The sequence below is a fragment of the Stegostoma tigrinum genome, chromosome 23, assembly GCF_030684315.1.
Source record: "Stegostoma tigrinum isolate sSteTig4 chromosome 23, sSteTig4.hap1, whole genome shotgun sequence".
In the NCBI taxonomy this organism is placed as follows: Eukaryota; Metazoa; Chordata; class Chondrichthyes; order Orectolobiformes; family Stegostomatidae; genus Stegostoma; species Stegostoma tigrinum.
This window is the reverse complement of record NC_081376.1, coordinates 43,396,105-43,409,737: the sequence shown is the minus strand read 5'-3', so window position 1 is coordinate 43,409,737 and position 13,633 is coordinate 43,396,105. Positions and strand designations below refer to the sequence as shown.

The 13,633-nt window shown below is 47.1% G+C and overlaps 1 protein-coding gene across 2 annotated transcripts in view; it reads left to right on the top strand.

Moving 5' to 3' along the window:
* ccdc78 (coiled-coil domain containing 78) overlaps positions 1–13,633 on the top strand; it is an 81,480-nt gene that overhangs the window by 47,217 nt on the left and 20,630 nt on the right. For both annotated transcript variants that reach the window (XM_059654117.1, XM_059654118.1), the window contains 3 exons: positions 4,702–4,875; positions 5,878–5,928; positions 7,116–7,204. In XM_059654117.1, the coding sequence (XP_059510100.1) occupies positions 4,702–4,875; positions 5,878–5,928; positions 7,116–7,204 (314 nt within the window). The remainder of the gene's footprint in view (positions 1–4,701; positions 4,876–5,877; positions 5,929–7,115; positions 7,205–13,633) is intronic.

The following is a 13,633-nucleotide window of genomic DNA, read 5'->3' as shown; positions in this document are numbered from 1 at the left end:
ATCTCTAAGCTCAGACAGCCAGCACAGACAATGCCAGATGGACATTCTGTGATGCTTATATAATTCCACAGCTTGTTAAGAACATAAGAGTTAGGAACAGGAACAAGCAATTCAGCCCTTCCAGCCTGCTCCACCATTTAAAACCATCATGGCTGATTTCATCTCAGCCTCAACTCCACTTTCCTGCTCACTCCCCATAACTCTTCATTCTATGGAAAATCTATCTCCTTCTCACATTTACTCAATGTCCCAGCACCACTGTGCTCTGGGATAGTGAATTCCACAGATTTGAAAGAAGTAATTTCTCCTCATCTCTGCTACCCCATATTCCTAATTTATGATATCTCATTCCTTTCTACATCAACTTCATTAAACCCCTGTAGCACCTTATATATCTCAATTAGATCTCCACGTTCTAGATACATTTCCTTAATCAGCCTGTTCTTTGGAGGTGGTGAGACTTGGAGTTTGGCCCTCTAGCTCAGAGATAGGGGAACTACCACAGTGCCTACGAGAGCAGTTCTCCAGCCAGTATGCTAAGTTAGCGACTGGATCGATTATTCTGCTATCATGGGAGAACATACCAAGCGGCGGAAGAAGAGGGATTTTTATTTTGAGATAACAAGGTGTAGAGCTTGATGAACACGTTCATCCAGGCTTATACCTTGTTATCAGAGATAATGGGAACTGCAGATGCTGGAGATTCCAAGATAATAAAATGTGAGGCTGGATGAACACAGCAGGCCAAGCAGCATCTCAGGAGCACAAAAGCTGACGTTTCGGGCCTAGACCCTTCATCAGAGAGGGGGATGGGGGGAGGGAACTGGAATAAATAGGGAGAGAGGGGGAGGCGGACCGAAGATGGAGAGTAAAGAAGATAGGTGGAGAGGGTGTAGGTGGGGAGGTAGGGAGGGGATAGGTCAGTCCAGGGAAGACGGACAGGTCAAGGAGGTGGGATGAGGTTAGTAGGTAGCTGGGGGTGCGGCTTGGGGTGGGAGGAAGGGATGGGTGAGAGGAAGAACCGGTTAGGGAGGCAGAGACAGGTTGGACTGGTTTTGGGATGCAGTGGGTGGGGGGGAAGAGCTGGGCTGGTTGTGTGGTGCAGTGGGGGGAGGGGATGAACTGGGTTGGTTTAGGGATGCAGTAGGGGAAGGGGAGATTTTGAAACTGGTGAAGTCCACATTGATACCATATGGCTGCAGGGTTCCCAGGCGGAATATGAGTTGCTGTTCCTGCAACCTTCGGGTGGCATCATTGTGGCAGTGCAGGAGGCCCATGATGGACATGTCATCAAGAGAATGGGAGGGGGAGTGGAAATGGTTTGCGACTGGGAGGTGCAGTTGTTTGTTGCGAACTGAGCGGAGGTGTTCTGCAAAGCGGTCCCCAAGCCTCCGCTTGGTTTCCCCAATGTAGAGAAAGCCGCACCGGGTACAGTGGATGCAGTATACCACATTGGCAGATGTGCAGGTGAACCTCTGCTTAATGTGGAATGTCATCTTGGGGCCTGGGATGGGGGTGAGGGAGGAGGTGTGGGGACAAGTGTAGCATTTCCTGCGGTTGCAGGGGAAGGTGCCGGGTGTGGTGGGGTTGGAGGGCAGTGTGGAGCGAACAAGGGAGTCACGGAGAGAGTGGTCTCTCCGGAAAGCAGACAGGGGTGGGGATGGAAAAATGTCTTGGGTGGTGGGGTCGGATTGTAAATGGTGGAAGTGTCGGAGGATAATGCGTTGTATCCGGAGGTTGGTAGGGTGGTGTGTGAGAACGAGGGGGATCCTCTTGGGGCGGTTGTGGCGGGGGCGGGGTGTGAGGGATGTGTCGCGGGAAATGCGGGAGACGCGGTCAAGGGCGTTCTCAATCACCGTGGGGGGGAAGTTGCGGTCCTTAAAGAACTTGGACATCTGGGATGTGCGGGAGTGGAATGTCTTATCGTGGGAGCAGATGCGGCGGAGGCAGAGGAATTGGGAATAGGGGATGGAATTTTTGCAGGAGGGTGGGTGGGAGGAGGTGTATTCTAGGTAGCTGTGGGAGTCGGTGGGCTTGTAATGGACATCAGTTACAAGCTGGTTGCCTGAGATGGAGACTGAGAGGTCCAGGAAGGTGAGGGATGTGCTGGAGATGGCCCAGGTGAACTGAAGGTTGGGGTGGAAGGTGTTGGTGAAGTGGATGAACTGTTCGAGCTCCTCTGGGGAGCAAGAGGCGGCGCCGATACAGTCATCAATGTACCGGAGGAAGAGGTGGGGTTTGGGGCCTGTGTAGGTGCGGAAGATGGACTGTTCCACGTAACCTACAAAGAGGCAGGCATAGCTGGGGCCCATGCGGGTGCCCATGGCCACACAACCAGCCCAGCTCTTCCCCCCCACCCACTGCATCCCAAAACCAGTCCAACCTGTCTCTGCCTCCCTAACCGGTTCTTCCTCTCACCCATCCCTTCCTCCCACCCCAAGCCGCACCCCCAGCTACCTACTAACCTCATCCCACCTCCTTGACCTGTCCGTCTTCCCTGGACTGACCTATCCCCTCCCTACCTCCCCACCTACACCCTCTCCACCTATCTTCTTTACTCTCCATCTTCGGTCCGCCTCCCCCTCTCTCCCTATTTATTCCAGTTCCCTCCCCCCATCCCCCTCTCTGATGAAGGGTCTAGGCCCGAAACGTCAGCTTTTGTGCTCCTGAGATGCTGCTTGGCCTGCTGTGTTCATCCAGCCTCACATTTTATTATCTTATACCTTGTTATCTCAGATTCTCCAGCATCTGCATTTCCTACTATCTCTGATTTTTGTGTTAAGCTTAATAAAATTGCTGATTAAAACTGTCCAGCTGTTTGAAGTCAAGTATTTCTCTTCATACTGTTTTGACATAACCAGACCCATAAATTAAAATGAGGGATAATATATTCCCAGCCAGCTGTTTGCAAACATAACCACCTCTATATATCCCCTACTGGGGCAATATTGTTTTCTGTGGGTGTTCAAACTCCTCATTGTTTGGTAATTTCCTTGTTTGGTCAATGGATACTGTCCCCTTTGATGTAACGTTTGCTCCGGACCATGCCACTAGATGAGGACTTCATGCTTCATTTGCGCCCGGGGTTTGTGGAGTTAGGCTCAGGCGATGATGAAGCGAAACGAGTGCAACTTCTGGTGCCGGCGGTTCTCAGGCGGCCGGACATCTCAGTTCAAGGTCGGATCTCTGAGCGGCGGGGTCCGGCGCGGTTATGGTGACAAAAACTCAACTTCAAACCGCAAACAACCTCTTAAGAAATGGAAATATAGAAGCATCAAAACAGTCACCCATTTCCTATTCATTTCCTCTCAGTTCGTAAATCTTAAACGCGCAGGTGGAGCTTTAGAACAATCTTAAACAACGAGGAAAAGTCCCAAAATTGACCGCTTAAGCTTCTATACATATTGTCCAAGATATAGCACAGGTTTTAAAAAGAATTATTTAAATTTTAAACATATTCAAAAGCAGGGCAGTTAGAATTTTTTTAAAAGGAGCGACGTTCTAAATATACAGCACTTAAATGTTAAAGCAGAATTATTTAACAGTAATAAAAATGAGAAAAATTCAAGCCTAAAATTTCAAAATCATCTTAGAGCTCTAGCTTTGAAGTGCAGTGAAGATGTGGCCTAAGTTGAACTTACCACAGTTCTACCAGGGGCGAGGACTGCTCTCGTTAGAGAGAGATGACTGATGATGGTTTAATTTGACATCTTAGATGGACCTCTCAGACATACCAGTCGCGTCCCTACCTCTAGGCCTTCATTCAATCCCACCTGTTCCTGAAGTCGGTAATAACTTCTCTGAGCAGGTTGATGAGGGGAAAAATAGGTTGAATAAAAAAAGAAACCTTGACATCTCAGGTGAGGGGAGAGTCATGCAGATGAACAGCACAGAAACACACCCTTTGGTCCAACTCATCCATGCCAATCAAATATCCTTAAGTAATGTTGGCCCATATCCCTCTAAACCCTTCCTATTCATATACTCATCCAGATGCCTTTTAAACGCTGTAATTGTACCATATGCCCTCCAGTTTTGGACTCCCCTTCCCTGGGAAAAAGACTTTGGCTATTCACTCTATTCATGCCCATCACGATTTTATAAACCTTTATAAGATCACCCCTCAGCCTCTGATGCTCCACGGGTGGTACAGTGGCTCAGTGGTTAGCACTGCAGCCTCACAGTGCCAGGGACCCAGGTTCAATTCCAGCCTCGGGTAACTGTCTGTGCGGAGTTTGCACATTCTCCCCGTGTCTGCGTGGGTTTCCTCCGGGTGCTCCGGCAGTCCAAAGATGTGCAGGCTAGGTGGATTGGCCATGCTAAATTGCCTGTACTGTTCAGGGTTGTGTGGGTAATAGGGAGATGGGTCTGGGTGGGATGCTCCAAGGGGTGGTGTTGTTGGGCCGAAGGGCCTGGTTCCACACTGTAGGGAATCTAATCTAAATAAAATAGCTCCAGCCTCTGTGTATACCTGTAACCCTTCAACCCTGCCAATGAAAAGGAGAGTCATTCATGGTACCCTCTGCTGGTGTGGGAATTGAACCCATCGCTGTTGGTGTTACTCTAAATTTACAAACCAACTGGCCAGCGAACTAACCCCCAGTGCAGGGACCTTTGATATATAATCTCTTATGTTGTCACCTCATCTAAGACTGCACTGCAGCTCATTTATTATTATATTTTGTGTGTGTTTTATGGCAGGTCGCAAAAAATGATGAGTTGAGCTTGGAGTTATTAAATTTGGCCAACTCTAAGAATTCGCTGACCAGGAACCAGGACGAGTATGCAAAATCCCGAGCCATTTATGATGAAGCTACGGCTGAGTTGAACAGAGTAAGGGATCTTGTTGCTCGGCTCAGTAGCCAGAAGATGAAGGTAAATCTCCCTGACTCACACCATTTACAGTTCATTTATCTCCACGTAGTCTCATACATTGACACGGCAATGTAACATTTGCAGCAATCTGTTTCACAGTGATAAAATCAAGGTACTGACAATGCTGGAAATATGAAATAAAAAGAAATGATGGTGGAGAGAGCTAGCAAGTGTGGCATCATCTTTAGACAGAACGACAGTGTTAATGTTTCAAGTTCAATATGACTGTTCTTCAGAACTAGTTTTCGGTCTTGCTGCTAGGTAGGAGCTCATCAGGCTCTGAGCTGAAAGTGAGAAACAAGGGGCACCAAGTAAGTGTAGCCTGTCATGACGAGGAACGTTAGTCCTGGTTTTAAGGGTCTAGGCCCGAAATGTCAGCTTTTGTGCTCCTGAGATGCTGCTTGGCCTGCTGTGTACATCCAGCTCCACACTTTGTTATCTTACAATGAAGTACCTTGGGTCTTTCAGATGCTTTTTAAAACATACTTTTAGCCTTTGTTGCAAAAATTAAAGCTTGGTAGATTCCAGGAATGCTATTCTGTTAAAAATCTTTGGGTGGCACAGTACTGCCTCATTGCACCAAAAACCTGGGTTCTATCCTACCCTCAGGTGACTGTGTGGAGTTTGCACATTCTTCTTGTATTAGTGTGGTCTTCCTCTGGGTACTCTAGTTTTTTTTCCCCAATAGTCCAAAGATGTGCAGGTTAGGTGGATCAGCCATGCTAAATTGCCTGTGGTTTCCGGGGATTTGCAGGCTCAGTGGGTTAGCTATGGGAATGCATGTTTATAGACAATAGGGTAGGGGAGTGGGTCTGGGTAAGATGCTCTTGGGAGGGTCAGTGTGGACTTGATGGACCAAATAGTCTGCTTCCGAACTGCAGGAATTCTATGATTTGGTGTAAATATGCCTAAGTTTGGTCTCCATGGCAAATCAGTGACTTTTAAGAAAAAAAGAATGCAGCCACATTAATCATTTTGCCTTTATGTTTATAATGCATCAAGCCTGAAGAGGTATCCATTTCTGAATCTGCGCGTGGCATGCCTGAAAGAAATGTAAGTATTAATCAAAGGCACTGAAATGTGGAATTTTTCTGACTTTTCATTTACTCCAATTTCCCACTTAATGTGGCAATTTAGGATTGAATTGTTTCATACAGCTCTCTTAAGACTCCAATAGCAATACATGCTGAGAGACTAATTTCAAGACAGTAGATCCGATCAATTATCAAATGCATTCAAATGACAATGAACCAGTTTCCATGATGATTATAGGGCCCGACTTGTATACATATTGGCTTAGAAGAACCTGTTGTGAAAATCTTAGGAACTCTTAACAAAAATTAAATCTTACAGAGCAGAGGGACATAAGAACTAGAAGCAGGGGCAAGCAATTCAGCCCCTTGAGCCTACTATCCCATTTAATGTGATTGTGGTTGATCTCATAGAATAGAATTCCTACAAGTAGGCTATATGGCCTATTGAGTCCACACTGACCTCTGAAGAGCATCCCACCCATAACCCACCCCCAACCCACTCACCTACACTGCTCCTATCATCCTGCATTTCCTATGGCTAATCCATCAAGTCTGCACATCCCTGGATGCAATGGACAATTTAGCATTGCTAATCCAACTAACCTGCACATCTATAGATTGTGGGAAGAAAACAGAGCACCCAGAGAAAACCCACACCGACACGGGGAGGATGTGCAAACTCCGGACAGACAGTTGCTTGAGTGTGAAATAGAACCTGGGTCCCAGATGCTGTGAGGCAGCAGTGCTCACCATCCCAGCCGTGACTCAATTCTCCTGCCTGCTCCCCTTAACCCGTCAACCCATTATTCATTTAAAATTTGTCTGTTTCCTCCAGAAGAATTCTGTAGCATTGTAAAGTTCTAATTGCTAGAAATTGCTAGAAGTCTACTTGGTTCAAAATTGCAGACACCCTCCATGAAATAAGAGATGCAGACATCAAAGCCTGGAGTGTGCCATGCAGAACTCAGATTCCATCTTGGGCTGATGGAAAAGCTAGCTTTGCATCACACATGTGTCTCATATTGCATCCTATGTCAATACATCAGTATTTCAAACTGCTTCAGACTATGATGCCATGTTTTCTGCTGGGAATGTTTATAATATTCACAAATGTAGGGCATTTTTGCTGGTCATTGTTACAAACGATGAAAAATATCTGCTGGGGTTTTGGCTTGGAAATTGGGAAGATTGATGCATTTGTCTTAGTTGCTAGGTAACCAGGATCAGATCAAGGAGCAAATAGAAATGATGAAGCAAACCCACGAGAAACAGCAAAATGCAATGGGAGAACAAATGTAAGTGTATGACAAAGATGGCCTTACTTTCAGAATGTCAGAGATTCCTCTAATACAGCCAATAGATGGGATCAGCAAAATAAAACAAAGAGCTGTGGATGCTGGAGATTTGAAACAGAAGCAGAAATTGTTGGTGGACCTCGGCAGGTCAAAACATCAGAGTTCTGATGAAGAGTCACAAGAACGTAAGAACATAACATAAGAACCAGGAGCAGGAGTAGGCCATCTGGCCCCTTGAGCCTGCCCCACCATTTAATAAGATCATGGCTGATCTTTTTGAGACTCAGCTCCGCTTACCCGCCTACTCACCATAACCCTTAACTCCTTTACTGTTCAAAAATTTATCTAGCCTTGCCTTAAAAACATTCAGCGAGGTCTCTTCAACTGCTTCACTGGGCAGGGAATTCCACAGACTCACAACCCTTTGGGTGAAGAAGTCCCTCCTGACCACAGTCCTACATTTGCTTCCCTTTATTTTGAGGCGATGCCCTCTAGTCCTAGTTTCACCTGCGAGAGGAAACAACCTCCCTGCCTCCACCTTATCTATTCCCTTCATAATCTTATATGTTTCTATAAGATCTCCCATCATTCTTCTGAATTCCAATGAGTATAATCCCAGTCTACTCAGTGTCTCCTCATAATCCAACTTTCTCAACTCTGGAATCAACCGAGTGAATCTCCTCTGCACTCCCTCCAGTGCTAGTATATCTCTTCTCAAGTAAGGAGACCAAAACTGCACATAGTACTCCAGGTGTGGCCTCACCAGGACTCTACCCAGCTGCAGCATAGCTTCAGAGATAATGGGAACTGCAGATGCTGGAGAATTCCAAGTTAATAAAATGTGAGGCTGGATGAACACAGCAGGCCAAGCAGCATCTCAGGAGCACAAAAGCTGACGTTTCGGGCCTAGACCCTTCATCAGAGAGGGGGATGGGGAGAGGGAACTGGAATAAATAGGGAGAGAGGGGGAGGCGGACCGAAGATGGAGAGTAAAGAAGATAGGTGGAGAGAGTGTAGGTGGGGAGGTAGGGAGGGGATAGGTCAGTCCAGGGAAGATGGACAGGTCAAGGAGGTGGGATGAGGTTAGTAGGTAGATGGCGGTGCGGCTTGGGGTGGGAGGAAGGGATGGGTGAGAGGAAGAACCGGTTAGGGAGGCAGAGACAGGTTGGACTGGTTTTGGGATGCAGTGGGTGGGGGGGAAGAGCTGGGCTGGTTGTGTGGTGCAGTGGGGGGAGGGGACGAACTGGGCTGGTTTTGGGATGCAGTAGGGGAAGGGGAGATTTTGAAACTGGTGAAGTCCACATTGATACCATATGGCTGCAGGGTTCCCAGGCGGAATATGAGTTGCTGTTCCTGCAACCTTCGGGTGGCATCATTGTGGCAGTGCAGGAGGCCCATGATGGACATGTCATCTAGAGAATGGGAGGGGGAGTGGAAATGGTTTGCGACTGGGAGGTGCAGTTGTTTGTTGCGAACTGAGCGGAGGTGTTCTGCAAAGCGGTCCCCGAGCCTCCGCTTGGTTTCCCCAATGTAGAGGAAGCCGCACCGGGTACACCTCCTCCCACCCACCCACCCTCCTGCAAAAATTCCATCCCCTATTCCCAATTCCTCCGCCTCCGCCGCATCTGCTCCCACGATAAGACATTCCACTCCCGCACATCCCAGATGTCCAAGTTCTTTAAGGACCGCAACTTTCCCCCCACAGTGATCGAGAACGCCCTTGACCGCGTCTCCCATATTTCCCGCAACACATCCCTCACACCCCGCCCCCGCCACAACCGCCCCAAGAGGATTCCCCTCGTTCTCACACACCACCCTACCAACCTCCGGATACAACGCATTATCCTCCGACACTTCCGCCATTTACAATCCGACCCCACCACCCAAGACATTTTTCCGTCCCCACCCCTGTCTGCTTTCCGGAGAGACCACTGTCTTCGTGACTCCCTTGTTCGCTCCACACTGCCCTCCAACCCCACCACACCCGGCATCTTCCCCTGCAACCGCAGGAAATGCTAAACTTGTCCCCACACCTCCTCCCTCACCCCCATCCCAGGCCCCAAGATGACATTCCACATTAAGCAGAGGTTCACCTGCACATCTGCCAATGTGGTATACTGCATCCACTGTACCCGGTGCGGCTTCCTCTACATTGGGGAAACCAAGCGGAGGCTTGGAGACCGCTTTGCAGAACACCTCCGCTCAGTTCGCAACAAACAACTGCACCTCCCAGTCGCAAACCATATCCACTCCCCCTCCCATTCTTTAGATGACATGTCCATCATGGGCCTCCTGCAGTGCCACAATGATGCCACCCGAAGGTTGCAGGAACAGCAGCTCATATTCCGCTTGGGAACCCTGCAGCCTAATGGTATCAATGTGGACTTCACCAGTTTCAAAATCTCCCCTTCCCCCACCGCATCCCTAAACCAGCCTAGTTCGTCCCCTCCTCCCACTGCACCACACAACCAGCCCAGCTCTTCCCCCCCCACCCACTGCATCCCAAAACCAGTCCAACCTGTCTCTGCCTCCCTAACCGGTTCTTCCTCTCACCCATCCCTTCCTCCCACCCCAAGCCGCACCCCCATCTACCTACTAACCTCATCCCACCTCCTTGACCTGTCCGTCTTCCCTGGACTGACCTATCCCCTCCCTACCTCCCCACCTATACTCTCTCCACCTATCTTCTTTACTCTCCATCTTCGGTCCGCCTCCCCCTCTCTCCCTATTTATTCCAGTTCCCTCTCCCCATCCCCCTCTCTGATGAAGGGTCTAGGCCCGAAACGTCAGCTTTTGTGCTCCTGAGATGCTGCTGGGCCTGCCTCACATTTTATTATCTTGCAGCATAGCTTCCCTGTTTTCAAACTCCATCCCTCTAGCAATAGCAGACAAAATTCCATTTGCCTTTTTAATTACCTGTTGCACCTGTAATCCTACTTTTAGCGATTCAGGCGCAAGGACACCCAAGTCCCTCTGCACAGCAGCATGTTGCAATTTTTTACCATTTAAAACATAGTCTATTTTGCTGTTATTCCTACCAAAATGGATGACCTCACACTTATCAACATTGTACTCCATCTGCCAGACCTTTGCCCACTCACTTAGACTATCTCTATCCCTCTGCAGGCTTTCAGTGTCTTCTGCACACTTTGCTCTACCACTCACCTTAGTGTCATCTGCAAATTTTGACACACCACACTTAGTCCCCAACTCCAAATCATCTCTGTAAATTGTAAACAATTGTGGTCCCAACACTGATCCCTGAGGCACACCACTAGCCACTGACCGCCAACCAGAAAAACACCCATTTACCCCTACTCTTTGCTTTCTACTGGTCAACCAACCCTCTATCCATGCCAATACATTACCTGTAATACCGTGCAACTTTATCTTATGTAGCAGCCTTTGGTGTGGTACCTTGTCAAATGCCTTCTGGAAATCCAGATATACCACATCCACAGGTTCCCCATTGTCCACCATGCAAATAATGTCCTCAAAGAATTCCACCAAATTAGTTAAACAAGACCTACCCTTCATGAACCCATGCTGGGTGTTCCCAATGGGACAATTTATATCCAGATGTCTTGCTATTTCTTCCTTAATGATAGAATCAAGCATTTCCCCACTGCTGAAGTTAAGCTAACTGGCCTACAGTCACCTGCTTTTTGTCTACTTCCTTTTTTAAACAGTGGCATCACATTGGCTGTTTTCCAATTTGCTGGAATCACCCCAGAGTCCAGTGAATTTTGATAAATAATTACTAGTGCATTTGCTATTTCCCCCATCACCTCCTTTAGTACCCTGGGATGCATTTCATCAGGGCCAGGAGACTTGTCTACCTTTAGCCCCACTAGCTTGCCCAGAACTGCCTCTTCAGTGATAATGATAGTTTCTAGATCCTCACCTGCTATAACCTTCTTGCCATTAGTTTTCGACATGTTATTTGTGTCTTCCACTGTGAAGACCGACACAAAATAACTGATCAATGTCTCGGCTATTTCCTCATTCCCAGTTATTAAATTGGCCTTCTCATCCTCTAAAGGACCAATGTTTACTTGCGCCACTCCTTTATGATTTACGTAATTTATAGAAACTTTTGCTGTCTGTTTTTATATTCTGAGCTAGTTTACTCTCATAATCGATCTTACTTTTCTTTATAACTTTTTTTGTGGCTTTCTGTTGGCCTTTAAAGATTTCCCAGTCTACTAGTTTCGGACTGCTCTTTGCTTTCTTTGTATGTGTTTTATTTCAATCTGATTCTTTCCGTTATTTCCTTAGACATCCATGGCTGGCTCTCTCTTTTCCTACAGCTCTTCCTTATCACTGGAATATACTTCTGCTGAGCACTGTGAAAAATCATTTTGAAAGTCCTCCACTGTTCCTCAATTGACCCACCATAAAGTTTTTTCTCCCATTCTACCTTAGCTAACTCCTGCCCCATCCCATCATAGTCTCCTTTGTTTAAGCACAGGACATAGGTACTGGATTTCACCTTCTCACGCTCCATTTGTATTTTAAATTCAACCGTACTGTGATCGCTCTTTCCGAGAGGATCCCTAACTGTGAGATCATTAATTATTCCTGTCTCATTACACAGGACTAGATTGAGGATAGCTTGCTCCCTCGTAGTTCCATTACATATTGTTCAAGGAAATTATCGCGGATGTATTCTATGAACCCCTCCTCAAGGCTGCCATGACTGACCAGTTTGACCAATCGATATGTAGATTAAAATCTCTCATGATAATTGCTGTACCATCTTTACATGTATTAGCTATTTCTATGTTTATTGCATGCCCCACTACAATGTCATTATTTGGTGGCCTATAGACCACACCTATCAGTGACTTCTTCTCCCTGCTATTCCTAATTTCCACCCAAATGGATTCAACGTTTTGTTCAGTAGAACCTATATCATCTCTCACTACCGCCCTGATATCATCCTCAAAAATCGGAACAACATTACCTCTCTTACCTTCCTGTCTGTCCTTCCGAACAGTTTGATACCTCTGGATAGATAACTCCCAGTCATGACCATCCTGTAACCATGTCTCTGTAATGGCCACTAAATCATACCCATTTGCCATGATTTGCACCATCAACTCATCCAACTTGTTTCAAATGCTCCGAGCATTCAGACAAAGTGCCCTTACGCCAGCTTTTGCACCTTCTTTTTGGGTCCTACTACCTCCATTACTAATAGCTCTTGAGTTCTCCTTCCCTTTAACTTTTTTCCTAATTTTCAATGAAGTTGAAGCTTCCTCGTCACCTGCTAACCTGCTGCTTTGCCTTACATTAATTGTTATTCTCCCTCTACGCTCACTTCTCCCTTCACCCCTACCTACTAGTTTAAAGTCCTATTAACCAATTTATATACCCTTTTCTCCAGAACACTGGGCCCGGCCCTGTTCAGGTGGAGTCCATCCCAGCGGTGTAGATCCCTCCTGTCCCAGAACTGATGCCAGTGCCCCATGAAAAGGAAACCCTCTTTCCCACACCACTCTATTAGCCTCGTGTTTACTTCCCTGATCCTCACCTCCCTCTGCCAATTTGCACGTGGCTTGGGCAGCAATCCAGTCACTGGATTTGAAATGTTAACTCTTTTTCTCTTCATGGATGCTACCAGACCTGCTGAGTTTCTCCAGCAATCCCTGTCTTTGATTGGATCAGTCCATTTACATTGCACATCGATCAATTAGTCTGATCTCATTCTCACCAATATGTTAATACAGTTTAGGGGTGGCACGGTGGCTCAGTGGTTAGCACAGCTGCCTCACAGCACCGGGGACCTGGGTTCAATTCCACCCTCAGGTGCCTGCCTGTGTGAAGTTTGCACATTCTCCCTGGGCCTTCATAGGTTTCTTCCAGGTCCTCTGGTTTCCTCCTACTGTCCAAAGATGTGCAGGCTAGGTGGAAAGGCCATGCTAAATTGCTCACGTGTGGGTTATGGGTGATGGGTCTGGTTGGGATGTTGGTGAGGGTCAGTGTGGACTTGTTGGGCCAAAGGGCCTGTTCGCACACTGCAGGGATTCTATGACCCATCTGCACAGGACTTGATTTATACCATTATAAGAGATTGATGCAACATTTTAAGAACTTAAGTAATAGGAGCAGGAGTAGACTATCCAGTCCCTTGAGTTTGCGATCTTATTCAATAGCATCATGGCTGCTCTTCCACCACAATACCATCTTCCGCCACTATCCCTTGATGCCTTTAAAAAAGAAATTTATTGATCCATGGTTTGAGCTACCCTTCTCTGATGTTGAGAATTGCCACCCTCTGATTGAAGAAATTCCTCTTCAACTCAGTCCTAAATGGCCTACCCCATAATTTGAGACTGGGTTCCCTTGTTCTGGATCTCCTAATCAGGGGAGATATCCTTCCTGTATCCCTCCCATCGCTCCCTCAAACAATTTTGTTTACTGGAA